General features: G+C 38.8%; 1 protein-coding gene across 1 annotated transcript in view; it reads left to right on the forward strand.

The window, feature by feature from the left end:
• Positions 1–990: 990 nt before the first annotated feature.
• The window catches only part of DNAH17 (dynein axonemal heavy chain 17), a 220544-nt gene continuing 198351 nt past the window's right edge, over positions 991–23183 (forward strand). The window contains exons 1-10 of the mRNA XM_027850181.1: positions 991–1344; positions 2486–2679; positions 4468–4660; positions 5209–5308; positions 6201–6286; positions 6546–6671; positions 7968–8120; positions 8219–8308; positions 15979–16146; positions 16462–16578. Of these exons, the coding sequence (XP_027705982.1) occupies positions 991–1344; positions 2486–2679; positions 4468–4660; positions 5209–5308; positions 6201–6286; positions 6546–6671; positions 7968–8120; positions 8219–8308; positions 15979–16146; positions 16462–16578 (1581 nt within the window). The remainder of the gene's footprint in view (positions 1345–2485; positions 2680–4467; positions 4661–5208; positions 5309–6200; positions 6287–6545; positions 6672–7967; positions 8121–8218; positions 8309–15978; positions 16147–16461; positions 16579–23183) is intronic.

Below are 23183 nucleotides of genomic sequence, written 5' to 3' on the forward strand. Positions count from 1 at the left end.
GTTTCAGAAGAAGGAATCCACACAATTAATAGCCATTTGAAGAAATGCTGCAAATCACTGATACAGAAATGCCCATTTAAATAACTCTGAAGCAGCATCAGATTGGCTAAATTGGCAAAAAAGGATAGTGACAAATTTTAGAGGATCTATGGGAAGACAGATACTTTAATACACTTTTGGAACTATGAACTGATTTAATTGCTCTGTAAAGCAATTTGGAACTATGACCCAAAAGACATTAAATTGTATGTCCACACCCTTTGACCAAGCGATGTTGCTAGTAGGTCTACAGCTACAGAAATCCTCTACCATTAAGGGATTAATGGTGGTACATTAGGTTGTTTCTTCCACCATGGCCTTTCATACGTTACAAATATAACCACAACTATGCTGGAGTGATTGGGACTTTGCCTCCAGGATGCCAACTTTATAGGAAATTAATAGCACTTTTACTCCTTCAGAAGAATAAAAATAACAGAGCTTAACCAGTTAGCAAAAAAAAAAAAAAATAGTTAAACTAGGAATCTTCCAGATAGTGCAGTGAGCTTCCTCACTCCACCCTAATCTTCCCTTCTCTCCTCTATGTATCAGTCTCATGCTGATCTCTTAGGGTTGGTCTCTTCTCCCTTCCCCTAGTTGAGGGCACACTTCATGCTGCTTCTCCAGGCGCAGAATTCCTAGTTACAGCTCTCATTATAAGAGTTCATCTGATTGTACTTATGTTGATACTCTTTATCTTTACAAATTCAGCAAGGGACATATGTCAGTCTCTTCAGCCACATTCATATCCCACCCCTTCCAAAAAAAAAATACAAACTCACAGCTGACATTCTATTTTCTATTTTTTCATACAGGAAAATGAGCTTTAAATGAATGAGTCCTAATGAAATCACTGATTCAGAGAGAAGCAAGAAGTAGCCTCTGCCATTTGCTAGCATCTTAGTCTATTGATTATTTCAGGAGGAGCCTGAAAAATAAAAGCAAACCAAGATGACAATGCAAAACCCTCCCACTGACCCAAGAGTGATGTATTTGGAATCTTATAATTCTCTGTCCTTAAGGTTCAAACCAGATAAGTGGCTCAAGATGCTAGGGAGTGAGGAGAATTTGAACATGCTGATAGAGTTCTTTGAAAAGATAGACACATTAGTTATGGTGTTCACCCTCAATCAATCAGGACTGGTCATTCCCTGCATTGGCTTCCCATCTGCCCTCAAGACCAAAGGGGCTTATTTTGTAAAAGCATCTCATGAAACTGTCAACAAGATAAACTACCAGACTCTTCTTCTCCATGGAGACATAAGTAATACACCTGTGGAGCAGCTTATTGCTATAGTAGAAGAGGTAAGTTCATTCAAATGCATAAGACGTAGGAGGTCTAAGAAGCTGGAAAATTCTTTGAGTAATTAATATATGCCTATCACTCAATGGTTGGTTTTCTGGCAAGCTTGAAGGCGAAATCACCACCAACCCCACTTTGGTCATTTTTGTTCCCTTTCAATCCTTTCTCCCTTGACAGGATTAGAGACATGACATCATATTCCTCTCTCCTCTTCCCATTGTATTTAACCCTACCCCACTTTCTGGGTTATTCAAAAGTGGTTTGTACATTGGTTATGTCTTGTATTTTTCTCAATTTGAAGACTAGGAAGACTGTACAAAAAGACTAATGATGCTCAGACATTTATTTCCTAGCTGTGTGACCCTGGCCAAGTTACATAACTGCTGCTTGCCTCAGTTTCCTCATCTATAAAATGAGGATGATAATAATAGCACCTACCTTCCAAGGTTGTTGTAAGGATTAAATGAGATGATATTTGTAAAGCACTTTATAAATCTTTGAAGTATTATATAAATGTTTGCTATTATTATTATTGTTGTTATAATTATTATGATAAATATCCTGAATTAGTACAGTAGCATCCCCAAAGCTAACACTCAGAAACATACCTTGTCACAGCATAATTTTGGCTTCTTTATATGGAACCTATGCTGTTTTTACATGAGCCTAAATCTCAAGTGTTCCATCCCTCCTCAAATTTCCCTAGAACATTTTGTCTGGCTCTCTCCTTTGCTCTTATAACAGCTTATATAATACTCAATCTCCTTGCCATATCCTCTTTTAAGAGAATGTCAGCTCCTTGAGGGCCAAGATGTGTAATTTTTTAAATCTTTGTATCTACGATCCCACAACACAGTGGCTTCTGCATAAGCACTTGGTTACTCTTGTGACTAGCCACTGTAGTTGGGGCATCAGCATCTCTCTGAGCAGACAAACCAATCACCTTCACAGAGGAACTATCCCTGATCTGCTTCCTTTGATGAATGGGAGATGTTTTCCCCAGAATCCTGTTTGGTTGAGAAATAGAAACCCTGCTATTTGAGCCAACTTACTGATTACTTAGAGAATTTCCTATTCAGTCAGCAAATCTTTCCCTGGATTGCTGTAGGAAGAAAATGAAACTTTAAAAATGTGTCTTCCTAGATTATTTATTCTCTGTTCAACGAAAGTGAAAACCTGAGTGGCTGGCCCCGGGTGGTCTCAGAAGACATAGTCCGACAAGCCCACAAACTGAAGAATGAAATGTTTGTGATGGGAGGGAAAATCGAAGGAAAAACTCTGCTTCCCATCCCAGAGCACTTGGGGAGTTTGGATGGTACTGTAGAATCAATGGAAAGGTAAGACCTTTCCAGGTGAGAGCTGACTTATCTTAGACTAAAGAGCTAAAGAGAACAATTATGTTGTCTGAAGCTATTGGTGAGGCAGTGTGGTGCAGTGGATAGTGAACTGGACCTGCAGTCAGGAAGTTCAAATCCCACCTTGATGTTTAGGGACTATGTGGCCCTAGGCAAGTTATTTAAGCTCTCTGAGCCTCAGTTTCCTCATCTGTAAAGTTAGTGGGTTGGGCTAGATGATCCATAAGATCCCTTTTACCTCTAAATCTGTAACCCTCTGATCAATTTTCCTCAATATATTTGCTTTAAGTTTTGAAGCTCACTAAAGATAGAAAGGGAAGGCTGATACATTCCTGAGCCTGTGGCCGGTCTGGGTTCCTGAATCTCTAACAAGATTTAAATCTGAAAACTCCTTAGTCTCCATAGTCTAAGTAACACCTCCCTCACCCCACCCCCACTAGAATTGTGTAAAAGCAAAGGGAGGCTTGATGAAACACACTACAAAGGGACATTATGAACTTAGTTCTATTCAGCAGAGTGCTGAGGAATGTTTAACAACCAGATCTCTGTGAGAAAACAACTATACATGGCATACTTTTAAGTTTAGTTCGTATTATTAACATTTTCTGAAGTCTTGATACTCAATAAAACAATAAATCAAGCTCTGATTTGTAGCATTTGCTAGTTTCCAAGATATAATTGCTCACACTGAAAAATTAAACAATTGGCTTTAAGAGATGGTTCAAGGGTAGGGGGATGGTACAGTGGATAGAGAACACCCCCTGAAGTCAGGTGGACCTGAGTTCAAATCTGGCCTCAGACACTGAGTAGCTGTGTAACCCTGGGCAAGTAATTTAACTCGAATTGTCTCAAAAAAAAAAAAAGAGAGAGAAAGAGAGAGAGATGTTCAAGATGACTCCAGTACAACCCTGTTGTTCCTTCCTTTCCCTTCCCAGGATCAAAGAAGCCTAGGAAGCTAACATAATATACAGATTATCCATTTGTGCTCTGTCTCACATGCTCCACGTGTGCTTTATCTTTCCTAATCTTTCTCAATTCAGTTAAGGAGCCACCTCCTCCCTGAAGGTTTCCTGGATTCTGCCCTCCTCACAGTTCCACTTGTCCCATCCACCTCCCAGCTGATGGTGTTCTCTCTTCAAATTTTCCTAGAGCACTTTGTCTCTAGATCTTTCCTTTGTCTCCATCAACCTTACTTCTTACTGTATTTCTAAATAAGTATAAATATATTTAATATATAAATATACGATAGTATATAATATTATACACACCCACACATATACATATGTGAGTTTTGGATCTTCCCCAGCAGAATGTGAGCTCTTTGAGGGGAGGCACCTGGCACAGCAACTTGTACATTTTCTTTTGGGGGAGAGGGTGTTGTGATTTCATTAGTATGGAATATTCTTTGTATGGAAAAGCCCTTCCACTGGTAAAAATCAACAACAGGGTCTTGGAAAGTTGCCTAGGGGCAGTAAGAGTTAAGTGACTTCCCGAGGGTCCTAAAGATAGTTCATGGCAGATATAGGTCTTCCTCACTCTAAGGCTGGCTCACATGGTCACCCATAACCCTAGCACATAGCAACTGCTTTAAACATTTTTATTGAATTGACTTGAAGTGGGTGAGGATGTGCCTTTTAGGGAAAAGATGTTTCAACAGTCCCCAAGAAGAGCAAGGAAAATAGAGGAGCAAGTCTCCTCTGAGAATAGCTGACTATATGTGTTGATTTTATTAGGTGAGTAACTCACAATAGGACTGTTTATGGCTTTCAGACTACCCCCATCACTGGACAATGCATTGCTGCATGCTATTGAAACCATAATCATAGACTGGTCTCACCAAATCAGGGATGTCTTGAGTAAAGACTCAGCCCAACCTCTGCTAGATGGATTGCACCCCTTGCCACAAGTAGAATTTGAATTTTGGCATGCCAGGCTGATGAATCTGAACTGTATTCACGAGCAGGTAGGGTGATGTTTTCCTGCCTCAATGAAACCTTTCATATTTGTTGTCACTAGATTGAAGGGGACTAGTGAACACAGGCCCTATCTTATATTTGTAGGTTGTTCTCCCTTCCCAAGAAGAAAGAACAGCCTTGGGAAACTGATACTAGAGGGTGGGGGCATATACTTCCTTTGTTGAACAGAGCCATAACTAGCAATTTTTGCACCCTTTGGCAAACAACATGAAATAAGCCTTCAATTCATTTGGGGATAAAGGGTGGTGGCAGAGACCCAAGTCCCTGTAAGGCTGCTGCCAGATAGTAAACTGCTAGAAGCTGGGTGGAAAGGAAACTGCCATTTTATTTTAACTAATTATTTTTTAATGTAACTAATTACTCTTGCTAAGTAGGTGGTAAGCTCGATTATTTCTGTGTTGTTGAAAGGACTGAAAGTGCTGTTAATACCCCATTCTCTGAATACCCTATGCTCTGCAACAAAGCCCCATTTGCCCTACCCTGCTTACTGCTCTGATATGGAAACTCTCATGTGTTAATATCATTTCCTCCTTAGCTGAGTAGGCCTAAAGTGAATAAAATAGTGGAAATTTTGAAGGAGACAAAAAGTTGCTACTGGCCTGCACTTCAGAGTGTTTATTCAGATGTCAATGAAGGTAAGCTCACAATTCACTCCACTTCAAGGGTCTATCAAATACATACTCCAACTCAAATTTCAGAATCCTTTCTGAAAGGACTTTAGGACTTTGAGCACTTGGGGTCACCTTCTGATAAAGCTAAAATTAGTTTTTTTGACCTCCCTAGAGAGGAGAGCGGTGGGGGTGGGTTGTTGTGAGCTTTGGCAAGAGAGGATGCAGTCTTTCTGGGAAAGGGTCCAGTCTGATCTTCACACCTGCAGAAATTGTATGAGGTGAAAGATGGATTCAGAAAAGAGATGCCACGGAAAAGGGGCTGTGAATGGTAGCAGTTGAGGCAAGAGTTGTTGGTGGTACCACTGGGAGGAAACCCGCCTGGTCCTGCCCTGCTCTGACCCATGTTGATACCCTAGGGAACTGCCCCATCCACCCCATACTAATTATGGCTCTGCCTTTAGCAAGTCACTAACCTCCTAGAGCCCTGAGTTTTTCTACAAATGGCTTCTCCAATTGCTTTCTTTCTGTTTACTCTCTTCTGCGGTGAAGATAGATATTTCTATTTATAGATCCATATCTTTATCAGATTGATGGTGATAGATATCTATCACTATCTCTATATGTATATATGTTTACCTTCAATCAATGCTTGTTAAATGACTTAATAAGGAAATGTTTTACATGATTGCACATGTATAACCTATATCTGATTACTTACTGTCTCAGGGAGGGGAGAGGGAAGGAGAAGGAGGGAGGGAGAGATAGAATTTGGAACTCGAACTTTGAGAAAAACAAATGTTCAAAAATTGTTTTAACATGTAATTGGGGGAAATTGTATATATGTATATACATACATACACATATAATACATACATACTGTATATAATACAAAAAAATTAATGCTTGTTGTATATAGGACTGAAGGAAGCTAAAGATATCGTTCTCTACCTAAAACCCCTCCAGATTTCATTGGAGGAAATGGAACAGGGCGACTACTCTTCGGTAAGATTTGAGGACAAAAGTCATTTCTCAATAATAAAGATAGATGGCAACACGTGTTTTGTGTGCTTCACATAGGCCGAAGGGGAGGGGTTGTGCATATTGTAGCTCTTCCATGCCAGAGGTAAGCGTGTTCAGTTTAATGCGGCACTGGGATTAAATATTACAAAATCAATAGTTTCCAAGGGAGGGAAACCATTTGTTTGACTATACCTTGTTACTGATTTCTAAGTGGACTTATGGGCACCTTATTTCTTTGCAGCTCCCTATCTTTATTTCCAAGGTGTTGTTTACCATCTGCTACATATGGTCCAACTCTGAGTACTATAACACCCCATCGAGGATTATAGTTATTTTGCAGGAGATTTTCAACCAGTTCATTGAAATGGTAATTTCCAAGCGCCATCAGACATTATTCTTATAAATATAGTATTCTTATAAAACCGTATGATTTCCTATGTACCTTCCTCATGCTCCTTTCCCTCTAACCATCCACTGTAACTCAAAAGAATCTTCCTGGAAGGCCCTGGAGATTTGAGCTAGGGCCTATGTAGGCAATAATTATTTCTCACAGTCTGTGGGCTTATGTCTCTCTATTTCGTGGATGTACCCCTATCCTACTCTACCCTACCTTCCATTGTTTACTCTGGGGTCCCTCTTCTATTGTTAACAAAGTACCCTTCATATTAGACCTGTGCCATCCCACCCTACCCCCCAAATTACTTTGTATCTATTTTGCATTTAATTTACTCTGTAGGTTTCCCCAAATAGAATGAAAATTCATTAAGAACAGGGACTGTTAAATGTTCTTTGTTTAACTTAGTGCTGGGCACAATACCTGGCATGTAGTAAGCTTTTAAACATGTGTGTTGTTTATTGAATTAAATTGAATGTAGAGGTAACCTTAAAGCAACTGCTTAGTGACCCGAAATTACTAGAAAGTGATCAACCTGTTCTATAGAGATTATCTAACTACAACCTGGACTAATTTGCTTCTACATTTGAATTCCATTTTTTCTTTCTTTCATTTTATTTTTACTATTCTGAACTTTTGGTTCTCTTTTTTTCTTCCTTGAAATAAAGCCAAACACCTTCCAATGCCTCAAATTTGGCTCGAAAGTTCATAAACTTTGGGTATTGCTATAAAATCCAAATCACCAACCCCAGAAATTTAGTGACCAAAGAGACAGTGGGGGAGAGTACTACTGAAAGACTTGATAGCCTGTGGGGGATGCCCCCCTCAAAGATTATACCCATTCCTTAGCAATACACATTTGCAACAACCTATACATTGCAGAGGCTGGTGATGGGATGTGATGAGGTGGTGGAGTCTGTCCTTTCAAAATGAGCACTAAGTGCCTTAACTTGATAGAAAGGACCAGAGTCTATATGTAACTTATTGGCTTATTTTTAACCCCAAATATAATCAATCATTCTAATTTGCCAGAGGAAGCAAACTTAGCAATTTTTTACAAGGAGCCGTGGGCCCCTCCCCAAGTAATTCCCTATAATCTGAGGTGTTGCTCAGTAGAATTGCAAAGACTGCTGTTCTACATAAACGGGGAAGGAGGAGAACAAGAGAATAGATAAACATGGTTAGGTAATATGTTTTAAGTGACTTGTAAGGATATTGGAATCTTTTTGTTTGTTTGTTTGTTTGTTTGTTTGTTTTGTTTTCGCCTAGACACGCAATTTTCTGAGCCCTGAAGAAGTGCTGAAAGGATTACAAGGTGAAATAGAGGAAGTGTTGGTTGGCATCTCACACTCAGTGCATATTTTAAAGGAGATCTACCAGACCTACAATTATTGCTGCACCAATATGCCTCATTTCTTTAAGGTACTTGCTAATTGGAAGAGCAGCAATGTCAAAGCTTACACTGTCACTCATGATTTCAATGTTCGAAACTGACTCCAATTTTTCCTTCTCTCTCTTAGAATGGCAAAGAACCAGTGCTGTGGGAATTCCCATCCACTCTTGCATTTTCCAGAATGAACTTCTTCTTCCACAGAGTCCAGACAATAGAGGTAAAAGTGAAATTTGGGTTATTCTAGCTAAGACTTTCTTTAGCACCATTGGTTTCAATTGGGAATTTTCTGCATCCTTGGGGTCTTTGCATATTTTATAATTCTGTCTCTAATGATCACATCTGTAGGGCTACTCTAGCTTAGGAAGTTAGGAGGTCATCAAGTTCCACCCTTCATTTTACAGATGAGATCACTGAAGCCTAGATATGTAAAGTGACTTTCCTAAGGTCACACAGCTAGTTAGTATGAAAACTAGAATCTGAAGACAGGATCCACACTACGCTGCCTTCTCACAAGCCTCTTCCTATCTTCCACTTTTTAGTTCCCAAATACAAAACTTGCCTGAGAATTCATTTTCTCAAAGCCTCTTTAGTATTTGACTGACAGCATCTTTGAAGCATTTATCATTTCTTTCCCATCTCTGGCACCCTGCAGAGCTTTGTTTCTTACCCAGAAAAAGGAAACTCATCTCAGGAATCGGAGGCTACAGAAAACATCATTCCCCATTGCCAAAACCAAAATCAAACAAACAGAAAATCTTTGATTTGAGCTAGTAGAAAGTAACAAAAATGATAGTTTCAACTTCGTTCCCACGCTACCTCCCCAACTACTCCATAGGATAGGTATTAGTGAGAAATGAAACGGCCACAGGCGGGCATTTCAAAAGATAGAGGAAAATGAAGGGGTGAAATAATCCAGAAGTAGAATCAATAATTATTTTTTTAAAAATAAGATTTGTTTCCTTTTGTTTTTATGTTCTAGTCATTTTTAGGTATTCCCCTACCTCACTCACTTATCCTGGAGTTGAACTCTCTCTTATAATAAATAAAAAATACAGAAGTTAGGCAAAAATGGCCTATAAGAGTGATTGTATTTGCCATTGCATACAATATTCTGTTCTGGGGCACTCCCTTCCCTTCTAACCCAACACAGATGCTGAGAGGAAAGAGGTATGTTTCATTATCTGATCTCTAGGAGCAAGATTGGTTATTAACATTACTCAGAGTTGGGCTTTCTTTTAGGACAATTTTCCTTTACATTATTGTAGTAACTGAGTATATGATCTCCTACATGAGTTCATACAACTCTTCCCATGTTTCTTTGAATTTGTCAGTCATAATTTCTTATGGCCCAATATTCAATTACATTCGTGTAACTGTTTATTTGTTTATTGACTGTCCCCAGTTAATGATAGCCATGAATTGTTGAGAGGTGACAATAATACAGTTATCAATAGCAATTCCCTTTTATACATAAGGCTTTCAGGTTTATCAAAGCAAAGACAAGTACCCTCAGTAACATTTTCCAGATGAGAAAACCGAAGCCATGAACACGTCCCAAAACTGTGAAAGGTACCAGATTGACTTCTAGTCTGCTTTATAAGAACTTTAATATTCAGGTCACATAATCATTTATGTCTAAATATTTTTTTGCTAGATTGCTTTCCAGCTTTTCCAGAATCTCTTATCAAATAGGGAGTTCTTTTCCAAGTAATTTATGTTTTGAGGTGAATTGCCAATTTATGGAATTATTCATTGATTTATTGTCACCCAGATAAAAGGTGGGGGGATCTCCTAGAAGGGGACATAAGGTTTAGCTATCTACGTTTGCTTTCTATCCATGAATTCATTGTGCCCAGCTCCTTCAGGGCTAGGGGAGGCTTTAAATAGAGAAGTTAGTTCTAATGCTCTCAGTTTATTACCAAGGGAATGCAACCACTAGGGTGTCCCTCTGAGTCAAGGTTGGGGGGAGCAGGCATGCTCAGTTGTTTGGATACTCACTGGGAAAGACCATGATGGTAGCAAGTATGAAGTAATATTTCAATCACTGTAGTAAGGCATAGGGAGTACAGAGTTAAATGTCCGGGGGTACTGAGGCATACAGCTTGGGAACGGGGATGGGGTGATAGAGGGAGGTAGGAAGCATGAGGAAGAGAATGGGGAGGGGGAGGAGCACAGAGAGTTACGTGGATTCGAGCTGGGAGCACTTGGGCAGCACAGATCCTTAGCAGGTGGAGGTGTTCTAGGGGGCAGGAGTTTGGGGTTTCATTTTTGTAGGGTTTTGGTGTATGTGTGTGTGAAACAGGCTATTTCTTATCTATGCAACCTTAGACTTAGTTCATTAACATATCCATTTCATCTCAAAGTTATCATCAACACCTAACTTGGGGTTAGTTCATTAGCATGATGTTCACTGGTTTTCTTCTGCACAGGTCTGGAGCTTACCCGAAGTTTACAGACTGCAGGCAGTTAGTAGGACTGAAGTGCCCTTACATGAAGGCTTGGTTGGCTTCCTCTAATTTAGCCCATAGTCTCAGAATGTGGCCTTACTTAATTTATGAGAGTTTCCAGTGGCTCCTGTGCTTCCTTAATTTATGAGATTTGGAACTATTTTATCCTCATGGAACAGGCATTATCATATGAAATAAATATTGTTTCCTGTTTGTTTATTTTTCAAGGCAATAATATTTCAAAAAGGTGGGCAAAGAAGACTCCCCACAAAAAGAAATCCTTTTGTTTTCTACTGTTTTTTCCCTGAGTGGCCAAATTCAGAATGGAAAGAGGGAATTAACAGCTGCTTGACATTGAGCTTAAAATCCCTATATTTGGGAAACTTAAAACACCTTCTTACTAAAAAATGTTCACTCCGAAAATTTATGGCAGCTACATTAATTGATGTTTATAAGTTCCCAGCAGGCACAGATAGGACACTTTAACTCTTTTTTTTTCTCCTTTTCTTTCTTCTTCTCATTAGCAACAATGCTGAGTTAAAAAAGGGGGAGTAGGGGGGGAACCCTTCTCATACAGGCTGACTAAACTAAAAAGACAAAGAAAGGTTTTTACTCAGAGAGTGCTGTTTTCAGTCATATACAAACAAAACATAGATAAAGCAAAACAAATACTGTCCCAGTACCACACACACATATTCAGTAAAAAGTGCATTGTCACACTAGTTTTCAATCTTGAGAGAATAATAAATCATCCAGTTGCTGGAATTACCTTATTGGAAGTTAATTAAACACACCAGTTTAATCACAGATAAGTGGAGAAGATAAGGAGGTGATAAAAATAAGAGCTCTGGGCCACATTCCCTGGAGATGGATGTGGAGGCCCAACGCATATAGAAGGCTAGCTGAGCCGGTAGGAAAAAACAAATAAACAAACAAACCAAAACAACAACCCTTACTGGCGATCAAAAAAACATAGAGATACAAGTAAGTGTGTGTGTGTGTGTGTGTGTGTGTGTGTGTGTGAGACTGACAAACAATAAACCCATTATCTCTAGAAAGCCTGTGTAATCCCCTGTTACAATAATTAGCTTGTTTTAAGCCAAGAGAGCTATGTATGGCTTCATAGTCTGCTCGGTTTTCTCCTCTTCCACTTCAGGACGTTTATTTTAGATGAAAAGTTCTGAGTTGTCACACTTGTTCTGAACCCCTAGTTAGGAACCTTCCTATGCCTGAGTAGAGATTGGGTTGTCTGCTTTAACTTTATACTTATACATAGTTAGCTCCTGGTCTCTTTGTGGAATTCAGTTTTTTGGAAACATTTGAGTAGCAAAATGGCAGATTATATTACAGTGTCTGTAGAATGACAGGCATCAATAAGGGAAGTAAGAGAAAGCTAAGCTTTTCCTGAGACTTTCCTCAGCCTGGGTCTTCTATACCCTTCTCTGCCATAGATCCATCTTCCTTTCGTTCTATGCTTACTCTACCCTCCCAAATTAGGCTCAGACTCTCTTTATCCCCCTTTTATGCAAACTGCTTACTATATAGTCCACATAATGATTTGATTCATTGAAGGTGACTGTTCTCACTCAATTTTGATTGTTTCATTCAGTTAAAAAGTGTTCTCCCTTAGTAAGTCACCAAAGCTATAGGGAATGATTTTAACTACATCCTTTCAGTTCTCAAGATACCTAGGTGGCTCAGTTAGTAAAGTGAAGGGCCTGGAGTCAGGAAGACCTCAGTTCAAATTTGTATGCAGACAGTTACTAGCTGTGTGACCCTGGGCAAGTCACTTAAACTTCTGTTTGCTTTAATCCACTGGAGAAGGAAATGGCAAACCACTCTAATATACTTGCCAAGAAAAACCCGTGGACATTATGGTCGATACAGTTATGAAGAGTCAGACACCGACAATTACAGCTCAGACCTAAAAGAAACATACAACACAAATCTCTCATAAGACAGGTACATAACAGACCAACTCCTGCACAATAGTTAATGGAAATGATAATGTGGGTTTTTCTCTAAAGGGGCCATCTCTTACTGGCATAGAACAGAGTAGGACTTAAATGAACCAGACTAAGAACAAAAACAAAATATCAAGGGAAAAAAAGGTTTCTACAAATTTTTTAAAAATCGCATCTAGGGGAATTCTATGCTTCAGAGAGAGTTGTAGTCCATGGGTTGCTAGCAAGCTTCTCCTCTTGCTTAAAGAGATTTAAAAGGAAGACTGTCATACTTCAAATCTGACACCAGAAAGAAGAAAAGGAGAGAACGAAACAGCCAATGTTTTCTTCTCATATCTTTATGTTTCAGATTCCCTGTCCAGGTTACCAAAAGAAATTATGGGGGGAGAAAAGGAGGCACAGCTTACAGCTTAGGTACAAGTCACACACACAAAAATTATTTCACTGTCACAAGCATGGCATGGCTCATACATAGAGAAGGGAAGTCTCTGCAGCATGCTAGGAAGTATCTGAGACTGGATTTAAACTCAGGAGGATGAGTCTTCCTGACTCCAGACCTGGCTCTCTATCCACTCCACCACCTACTAGGGAAATGTGTGAATGATGAGTCTTTAGTTTTGGACTGTTTCTGTTTTGGAGTCCCTTCTGAACTGTAGTACCTTTCTAGCTTTTTTTGGCTGTTATTGACCACTTTGGTTTTCTGTAGGTTTTCTCTTGGGAGATTAGCTAGTTTGTAAAATTAAACATATTTTACAGTTGAGAAAACTGAATCCCAGAGAGAATTAACTTACCCAAGGTCACATAGTCTAGTATGTAAGAAGTGGAACTGATGTATGAACACAGGTTCCCTGATGCCAAATCCAGGGCTCTTCCCACTATATCAGTGTCTGTTTAGAGCAGTCAACTCTAGTTTCTTCAGCTCCAGCTTCTAGACTGAGTCAGGATAGGTTATAGTCCTGAATCTGCCAACTAGTACCTTAAACTGGCCATTCTTTAATCCACTAGACTAATCACACGATTGCTTCCTTTATTTCAGTGTAAATCCCTAACAGACAAGTCCTTGTTGTGTCTAGAATATTTTATGCATGGTGTCTAGTACTTTATATCTGTTTCACATACATAAAACCAATAATTTATACTGGTTTGGGAGGTAGGGGAGGTGAGTAGGACAACTTACTGCTTCTTACTGAAGAAATCTTAAATATTTTTGATAGTTGGAAGGAGGAGTATACTGGCAAATGTTTAACAACTGGCTCTCCAAAAATGAAAGGAACTCATGACATATTTTTAAGTTTAAAACTGCATTATTAATATTTTTCCATCACAGTCTTCAGTCTAGACAGTTGGCTAAAAAATAAAGCCCTGATTTGTATCTTTTGTCAATTTCAGACGTATAAATGCTTACACTGAGAATTTAACAATGAGCTCTTGGTGAGCACATGCCTGGTTGGAAGGGACCTCAGACATTATTGATTCAATGGTTCTTAACCAACTAAAGTGCAGTTATCAAAAATTTCTTAAAAACAAGTTCATACAAATGACTCGTGATGAAAATGCTATCCATCTCCAGGAGAACCAATGAACTCAGAGTGCAGATTGAAGCATGTTTTTTCTTTCTTTTTCTCGATCTGCCTCCCCTAGAATGTGGACATCGGAAAAAAATAGTTCATGGACCCCAGGTTAAGGACATCCCTTAAGAACATCCAATTAGTCCAACCCCTTATTTCATAGATGGAAAAATTGAGGACCAGAGAGGGGAAATTATTTGTATAAGGTTACATAGCCTATCAATGTCAGAGCCACAATATTAAACTAAGGTATTCAGACTAGGAATCCAGTGATTTTTTTCCATTATACTATGCTGTCCTTCTGGTTTTAATCCTGATTGATCCTGCTCCTTGCTTATGTGATTTTGGGCACATCTGTTTCCATTTTTGGTGGAGTGGTGGTCTTAGTTTCCTTGAAATCTTGATACCTTCAAAAATTTAGAGCCCACTGTGATGGTGATGGTTTTATAACTAGTGAGAATACCTCTGTACTCTGAATTAGGACCACCTTGGAGGTCACGTCTTGAGCCAAGTGTCTTGGGGCCCAGGACTTTCTTTGCTACCCCAGCAAAGAACCTCAGAGGCAAAGTCACAGAATTAAGATTTTGATCTAGAAGGGAACCTAAGAGATCATTTAGTCAAAACTCTTTATTTTACAGATGAAAAAACTGAGGCCCAGAAAAGGAGTGATGAATGATACAAGGTCATATGTAGCAAGTGAAAAAGCTGTGAATGATCTTGCCTTTTGATGCCAAGCCTTGTACTTTCTCCACTCTACCATATCCTGTACCCTTAATTTTATAGATGAGGAAAATGAAGAATTGTCAAAAGTACCAGGAATTTTGTTAGGCATTGAGTGAGGGGGCACAAAAAAAGTATAAGACAGGGTCCCTACCCTCAAGGATCATACAAATCAGTTGGAAAAAAAAATAGTTGTAGAATGAACAAGAAAACAGTAAATGGCAGGGGCTAGTGATGGGTCCAGTAAATGGACATAGACAGTTATTGCTATAAAAAGGGGAGAAAAGTTCCTGGGTCCAGGGTAGTTAAGGGAGGCATCATGAATGGTACGATACTTGAGCTAGATTTTGAAAGAATTGAAATGTGTATTTTGTCTTTAACATAGAATATTTCTTTCCTAAATTATTCCCTCTTTCCTTCTGTACTTTCTCATATTGTCTATAAAACTGTAATTATTTCAGATCTCAAATCATAGCCTAATGGCTATAAGAAACCTTAAAATTCTTTTTTTTTAAAGTTTTCCTTCAGTTTATCTTTTAAAATTGTATTTATTTTATTTTCCCCCAAATACATGTAAAAACACCTTTTAACATTTGAAACCTTAAAATTCTAAACCAACTCCCTCATTTTATGTCAGAGGAAACTGAGGTCCAGAAAAGCCCTCAGTGACTTGCCCATGGTCACTTAGGTAGTCAGTGGAAGATCTGGAATTTGAGCCCAGGTCTCTTGATCTTCCTGCCTTATGTTTCCACCATATTAATCGATTAATTCATAAACATTTATCAAGTACTCACTATGTGCCAGGCATTGTGCTAAGCATTGGGGATACAGAAAGAGGCAAAAGACAGTGTCTGCCCTCAAGGAACTTACAGCCTAATGGGGGAGACAACATGCAAATAAATATATACAAAAATATGATATACACAACTTATTTATGAAAAATCTTCCTTCCAGATCCTTTCTCTCAATGTTCAAAAATATTATCCAAAATAATCATTCCTAGGATTCCTAATTATCTTCATGTCCATGGGCTATTTTCTTTAATGATTTCCCTTTCCTGTCTTCTTTCTTTTTCTTTTTCTCTTTGCTTTTTTTTTTTTTTTTGGTTAGCAACACTGCTATAGTGATTGTATTCTGGCATTTGGTAATGTCTGTCAATCAACTGCTTTTATTGTTGTTCTCCATTAGGAACTATATAAAACAGCCATTGAGTTCCTGAAGCTAGAGAAAATTGAGCTCGGAGGAGTGAGAGGAAACATCCTTGGACAGTTGGTGACACAAATTTATGAGGAAGTCTTTGAGCTGGTGAGAGTTTTTGCGGATTGTAAATATGATCCCTTGGATCCTGAAGACTCGGTAAGCAACTCGTCTTAAGTACCTCAAGACTTTAGGTTTGGTTTTGCTACATAAAAAAGTATTTTCATAAGACATGCCTATGGAGGTGAGGCGACCCAAAGATGTAGGGGGCATGAAAAGTTTCCTATCCTTTACTTAATGATGCCAGATCAGGCCTTGATAAAAGGTTGTCACCATGACAACCAACACATGTAATTTAGACCCATACTCTCAGATTCTAACTCATATGTTTGCTTTAAATGAGATTCTGTAGCTAGCAATTATCACTTTGCAAGCTGATTGCTTCCTTTTGCTTCTTTTTTTTTTAATCAACAGAGTTTTGATGAGGATTATGCTGATTTTGTGACCAAGATTCAAGATTTGGATAGAAGATTGGCAACCATATTTTGTCAGGGATTCCAAGATTGTAATTCCATTGAATCTTGTGCTAAGGTGTGGCTTCCTGGGGGCTGTCTTGGAGCTATAGTATTGATAATTATAGAACTAGGGGAGTCAGAATGTCATAGCTGGAAGGGACAGATTTTAGAAAACATCCTAGTGGCACCTTTGCTTCACTCCTTACCTCAGTGGGGCTGTTGTAAGATAAGCACTTTTGGGGGCAGCTAGGTGATGCAGTGGATAGAGCATAAGCCCTGGATTCAGGAGGACCTGAGTTCAAATCCGGCCTCAGACGCATAACACTTAACTAACTGTGTGACCCTGGGCAAGTTACTTAACCCCATTGCCTAGCCAAAAAAAAAAGAAAAGCACTTTTTGTAAATCTTAAAATACTGTAGAAAAGTGACCTCATTCTTCTGTAGTCCAATCCCTTCATTTTCATAACGAGGAAACTGAGACTCCAGGGAGGTTACAGTAACTTTCCCAGGAAATTTCAGTGTGGAAACTCCATTGCCTAAGGACAAGAAGTTAAATGACTTGTCCAGGGTCATAAAAGTAATGATAGGTATAATTTATACCTTGATTTTCCTGATTTCAAGTCCACCAACCTATTCAGCTCATCATTTTCTCCCTTTCCCATAGTTCATCCAACTAGTTACTAATGATCAGATTAAGTTGCTTGCAGTTCTGATTTCCACATTTAAAAAAAAATATTATGAGAAAGAAATGACAGTTGTTTTACATTTGCCCACTAAAGAAAGAGCTGTACTTTTAAGCTGATAGTTCAGTTCTACCATTGTTTAGATATGTGTGTGTGTTGGGGAGGGAGATTGGGGGGAGTTGTGTAGTAGAAAAGTTGGGAGTTGCATAGGAGAAAAACTGTCATAAATTAGGATACCATGCTGATCTGTATATTGTAACATTTCAGGTCATTCGGATCATAGAATCATAGATTTAGAGCTGAAAGGAGCCTTATAGATCATCTATTCCACAGATTGGCAAAATTTTTCTGCAAAGGGCCAGATAGTGAATATTCTAGGTTTTGTAAACCAAAAGGCAAAATCAAGGATATTATGTAGATACTTATATAATGAGAGAAAGCAAATTTCTACCAACTTTTTTTGATGGAATTCAAAATATAATAATAATGTACATTTTTGGTAATAAAGGTCTACTAATAAGACAAATGGAATTTTTTGGGGGGGGCAGAATGACATTTCCTTTATTTTTATTTTTCTTTGATAGTATTTTATTTTTTTCCTAGTGACGTGTAGTCAAGACAATTTTTAAGCATTCATTTTTGTAAGAATTTGAGTTCCAAATTTTTCTCCCTCCCCTTTTCCTAAATTGGTAGGTAATTTGATACAGGTTATACATGTGCTATCATGGAAAACATATTTCCATATTAGTCACAGTTGTGAAAGAAGAAAAAGATCAAAAGGAAAAAAAATGAAAAAGAATTAAGTTAAGTGAAAAAAGTATGCTTTTATCTGTATTCAGAGCCCATCAGTTCTTCATCTGGATGTGGATGGCATTTTCCTTCATGAGTCCTTTGTATTTGTCTTGGATCACTGTGTTGCTGAGAAAAGTTGAGTCATTCATAGTTGTCATCACATAATGTTGGTGATATCGTGTACAATGTTTTCCTGGTTCTGTGCATTTCACTTTGCATCAGTTCATACAAGTTTTTCCAGGTTTTTCTGAAATCTGCCTGTTCATCATTTCTTATTGCACAATAGTATTCCATTACATTCATAAACCACAACTTGTTCAGCCATTCCCCTCAATTTCAATGATGGGCATCTCCTCACTTTCCAATATTTTGCCACCACGAAAGGGTCTGCTACAAATATTTTTGCACATGTAGGTCCTTTTCCCTTTTTTGATGATCTCTTTGGGAAACAGACCGTTTCCTTTAATGGGTTTTGGAATTACTGTGCAGGCTTCCTCAATGTATCCAGCCCAGAGCCTATAGGCTTCAGGATATTTATCACAGCCTCCACTCTTCTGCCTCCTTCCTATGACCACCATTCTCTGAATACGTTTGGCTTTCTAGCCATCTTCTTATGCAGTCCTTGAGTGAATGCAGGAGCTTCTCATTCCCTTTGGCATTCTTCATTATTGCTTTTTAAAAAAGTTATATTTGCTGGAATGTATATAGAAGAGCTCAGCTCCTGTATAGCTTTTCACATTATAAGTTTTGCTTGTCTTTTCAAGAGCTTTTAGTTTTATCAGTTCTATAACCATTTTGGTTCCTCCAACATTGACTATTCTTGTCTTTGGTCATCTTTGCTCACTTACTGGGTATGAGATAAAATCTCAGCATTATTATGATGAAATCAACTCTTAGTAAATTGCTATAGAAATACTATCGTTCCACATTGTCAAAAGGGAGGAGCAGATAGCTAAGTATTTTGTTTGGACAAGCTCATATCCAAATGTATAAACTTATAAAAATCCATGTAGATTTCTAGTCACAATTAATCTAAAAAATTAAATGTTCAGTCCTAATTTTCTAATTATCATATTCATAAGATCATTAGTTGCTTATTAAATATATAGGAACGTTTATGTTTTCTATTTATTTTCTAATGTAGAATTCATAAAGACATTTCTGTAACCTGGAATGCTTTTCTTTTGGATCATTAGCTACAAAAATCCTAATAGGTCTTTGAAGAAGAATCATAAACTGAAGGCACCAATTTGGTGTCTCAATTAATGCCTGCTACACACTCAACTGCACTTTATATTTTTCTATTTCTTCCTTATACTTAGTATGGTTTTCTCCAAGTGAAATGTCTGTATGTAATACTTCAATACATACTTATTGTCTTCCTGGCTACACTGTGCTAAATCAAATATCCCTTTAATTAATTTTCTCAGTTTCTGACTTTGATTGTCTCTGTTGCAAGTTACTTCAGTTCTGTTTGTTAATACAATATAAAATATTGAACTAATATTTAATATTTCATTTTCTTCTTGCTATGCTGCTTTTAATTTCTTAGCCTTCCAAATGATGTTTCCTGTGTGTTCTTAGGTCTAGTTTCTCCTTTTCCCATTGTTTCTGTTTCTCCTGTAGATTAGTATACTTTTTTGTGTTTTGAACTGATAATTTGTTGTCTTTTTTTTAATATCTAAACAAGTAACTTACGTTGTTTGGGCTGTACCAGCTTCCTTTAGGTCACTGTATTTATTTTAATTTTTTGCAAAATTTCTCAAATAAGTTGCAAAACTTTGTTACTTGGAATGAATGAAAATCCCAAATCTCCAAGTACAGATTTTTCCTTTTTCCCTCTAATTCCCAATAGGTATTTAAGTAATCACAACTATATCTGCATATATATATATATATATATATGCACATATATATTCAATTTATGAAACAACTGAATTTAGCAAAATCATTTGTGCAGATTGGATCCTCTGGAGAAATGAAATTTCTAAATCATTGCTTGTCTTCTTCCTTTTTTTTCCTCATTTATCCAGCATTTATTTTTTTCCCTCTCACCCTCTCCCTCCACTGGAAAAATAAAAAGCACTTTTGTAACAAATAAGGATAATCAAGCAAAACAAATTCCCATATTGACCATGTCCAGAACTGTATGTTTCATTGTACATATTAGTCCACTGCCTCTTAGGAGGTGGGTAGCATTCTTCATCTTCAGCTCTGTGGAATTTCATTGTCATTTCATTGATCAGATCCTTAGCTTATTTATTATTTTCATTTGTCTAGTTCTGAAAAGTATACATTGAGTTTCCCCTTTATTATTACTGTCAGATTCTTCCTCACTTTTTTAGCTTTTCATTATAGTATCTAGATGCTATGCCATTTACATAAATGTTAAGTATTGAAACTAATTCATCCTTTTCAGCCAAATGTAGTTGCTCTGTTTATCTCTTCTGGGTTTGTGTCTTTGGTATCCTTAGCATCATAATAGCTTTTTATCTTTTTTGTTTACTCATTCTTCCTGGATTGTGACTTTGTGTTAGAGTAGGCTCTGCACATTTAAGGTGGGTCAGTTTGCCTACTTATCTGATTCTGGTCTGCCTTATCTGGTGTCCTGCCTCTACGGTCAGAATGACAACACTGCAGGCCTGTGGTATGGCCCTGAGATCTTTTCTCCTGGTATAGAGTACCACCACAGCCAGATCCTCAAATCAGAAAATGACGCAAATCCAAGTTTAACCAAGGGTGCAAAATATTTTATTTAGTTTTCCATCTTAGACCTGAGCTAGATCTCTGCCTAGCCAGGGACTATCCATTAAAAAAAAAAAAAAGACAATTATCTCTGCTTTGATTCAACCCAATTCAACCAACATTTATTATATACCTATTCTTTGCAAGGCACTGTACTAGACCCTGGGATACATTGACAGTAAGAAACATTCCTTGCCCTCAAGTAGCTTAGACTCTACTGAGGTTTGGATATAACTTTTACAAGGAAGTAAATATAAGATCAAGAGAAAGAATAGGGATAATTAGGAACATCAGGGAAGACAAATGACTTCCAAGCTGAATCTTGGAGGAAGCAATACCTTCCCTGATTAAGCCCTACCTGTTAATGTTCATGGACATAATCTCTTTTGTACATTTCAGTCACTTATAAAATGTCTTTTGAATTAAATTAAATTCATGCTTTTACTCTTTTCTGTGCCCCCTACAATGGTGAATTTAGCTTGTATTACATTGTTTGCAGTTATTTATATGTTGCTTCCAAGGACTTTTCTTGTGTTTTTCTTTCCCTTTCCTCCATAAATTCTTTAAAGCCAGAGAACACTTTGTTGTGTTGTTTTTGTTGTTGTTGTTCATATTCCCTCAGAGCAGAGATATAACTAAACTAGGAGTTTTTTCAGCTGGAGCAAAAGCAGTTGGGGAGAGAAGTGAATGTAGTTGCAGAGGACAGTCTGACAATGGGTGTGGTTGAACAAGAAGAGTGGGCAGCTCGTACCACAGAAAATCTACACAGGGAGGAGGTTGAGAGAAAGATAAGCTCTGTGAGAGGGGCACCATTAGGTGTGGTTAGAGTAGTTGGTTAAGATAGAGAATAAGATAAGATAGCTCATATATCAGTTAGGAAGTAAGTACTCTTCCTTTCAACCTCAATATTTGCCCAGGGCTCAGCAAGAGAGATGGAGAAAGTGGGAGCATTGCTTAGTCCCAGGCACTCTTCCATCATCCTGAGTCTTGAGAAGAGTGGAGGACACTGTGCTGAGAGTTGGCTCCACCACTTTTCCTACCGTGGGGTCAATCCTTTCTCCTTGGCATGGTCCCAGAGGCTTAGGTCCTGGGGGCTTCCTCCAGGGGTGGGGGCGCCCTGGAGGGGCACTCACTGGCTCAGTGGCCCTCCTTGTGGCATCAAAAGCAAGTTTCCCCACTACCCGAGTTGCCAGGAGTGTCATCGGGTCTTTTCCTGGCCATGACAGTGGCAAAGAGTTGAGCCTGTTCTCTGTTGTTAACCCCATCTCCGTGTTCTCTCTCCTCTGCTGCAGCTAGATCTCTGTTGTTAAAAACTCCAAAGGCCATCTCCATTAATGAGGCCTGAGGTGTTTGAGGTCCCATTGCCAATTTCTGCAGTTTCCTCTGAATATCTGGGACAGACTGACTAATGAAGTACATGCCAAGGATGACTGCCCCCTCTGTAGAATCAGGGTCTAGATTAGTGTACTTTTTTTTTCTTTTTAGGCAATTGGGGTTAAGTGACTTGCCCAGGGTCACATAGCTAGTAAGTGTCAAATGTGTGGTCTGAGGCCAGATTTAAACTCAGGTCCTCCAGACTTCAGGGCTGGTGCTCTATCTACTGTGCCACCTAGCTGCCCCCAGTGTACTTCTTGATAGCTTCCACCAGCTGACCTTGGAAAAGGGCAGGGTTTTAATTTGCTCCCTGAGTAATCTACTTGATTTTTTGATAATTTACTTGCTTTTGAAACCCATTCTTCAAGCCTTCTAGTAGGCAAATCACTATATGGTCTCTCTTTCTCTTATCTTCATTCTTCTGATAATCCCATCCCAGGTCACTAGGGGGTACAGCAGCCATTCCTGGGGGGGTATTTTGTGGGGTCAGAGCTAGCCAAACAGACCCCAAACATCTGGGCCCATTCCTAGATTCTCCTCTTCCCCTCAGTTGTACAACAGGTGGAGAAGAGGATATGCAAGATTCCCCAAGAATGCTTATATTGAAGAGACACATTGCTGAAACCCTCAGTATACTTGGTGGGATCTTCAGAGTACTGACTCAGTTTCTCTTTAATCTGAGTAAAGTCAGAAATTGAGAATGCCTCCCACTGGGTGAGGCAGCTACTTCTCTTAGAGAAAAAGGCCCTGAAAGCATAGTGGAATCTGGGACTTGGGAGGAAGGGAAATGGGAAGTCCCATTCCTTGTGAGGGAGGGGCTACGGGGTGTAGGCTGTTGGGGAACTGGATTTGGCTACGGGGGCAAGGGAACCAATGGACAAGGGAAAGGATCAGCTGGCATTGGAGGAGGGGGAGGGACCAGAGGAAGAGATGTGGTAGAGGCTGTTGTGAGGACAGTGCCTGGGGCAGGGCTGCTGTGGGGGTGGGGCCTGGGGCTTCTGCTGGAGTCATGGTGGGGTGGGGCCAGAGGAGGAGGGAGTGGGTAGGAGGTAGGAAATGAGAAGGAGGGGCAGAAGAGAAAGGGGAA

This window comes from Vombatus ursinus, unplaced genomic scaffold, assembly GCF_900497805.2.
Source record: "Vombatus ursinus unplaced genomic scaffold, bare-nosed wombat genome assembly UNPS02008996.1, whole genome shotgun sequence".
NCBI classification, from domain to species: Eukaryota; Metazoa; Chordata; class Mammalia; order Diprotodontia; family Vombatidae; genus Vombatus; species Vombatus ursinus.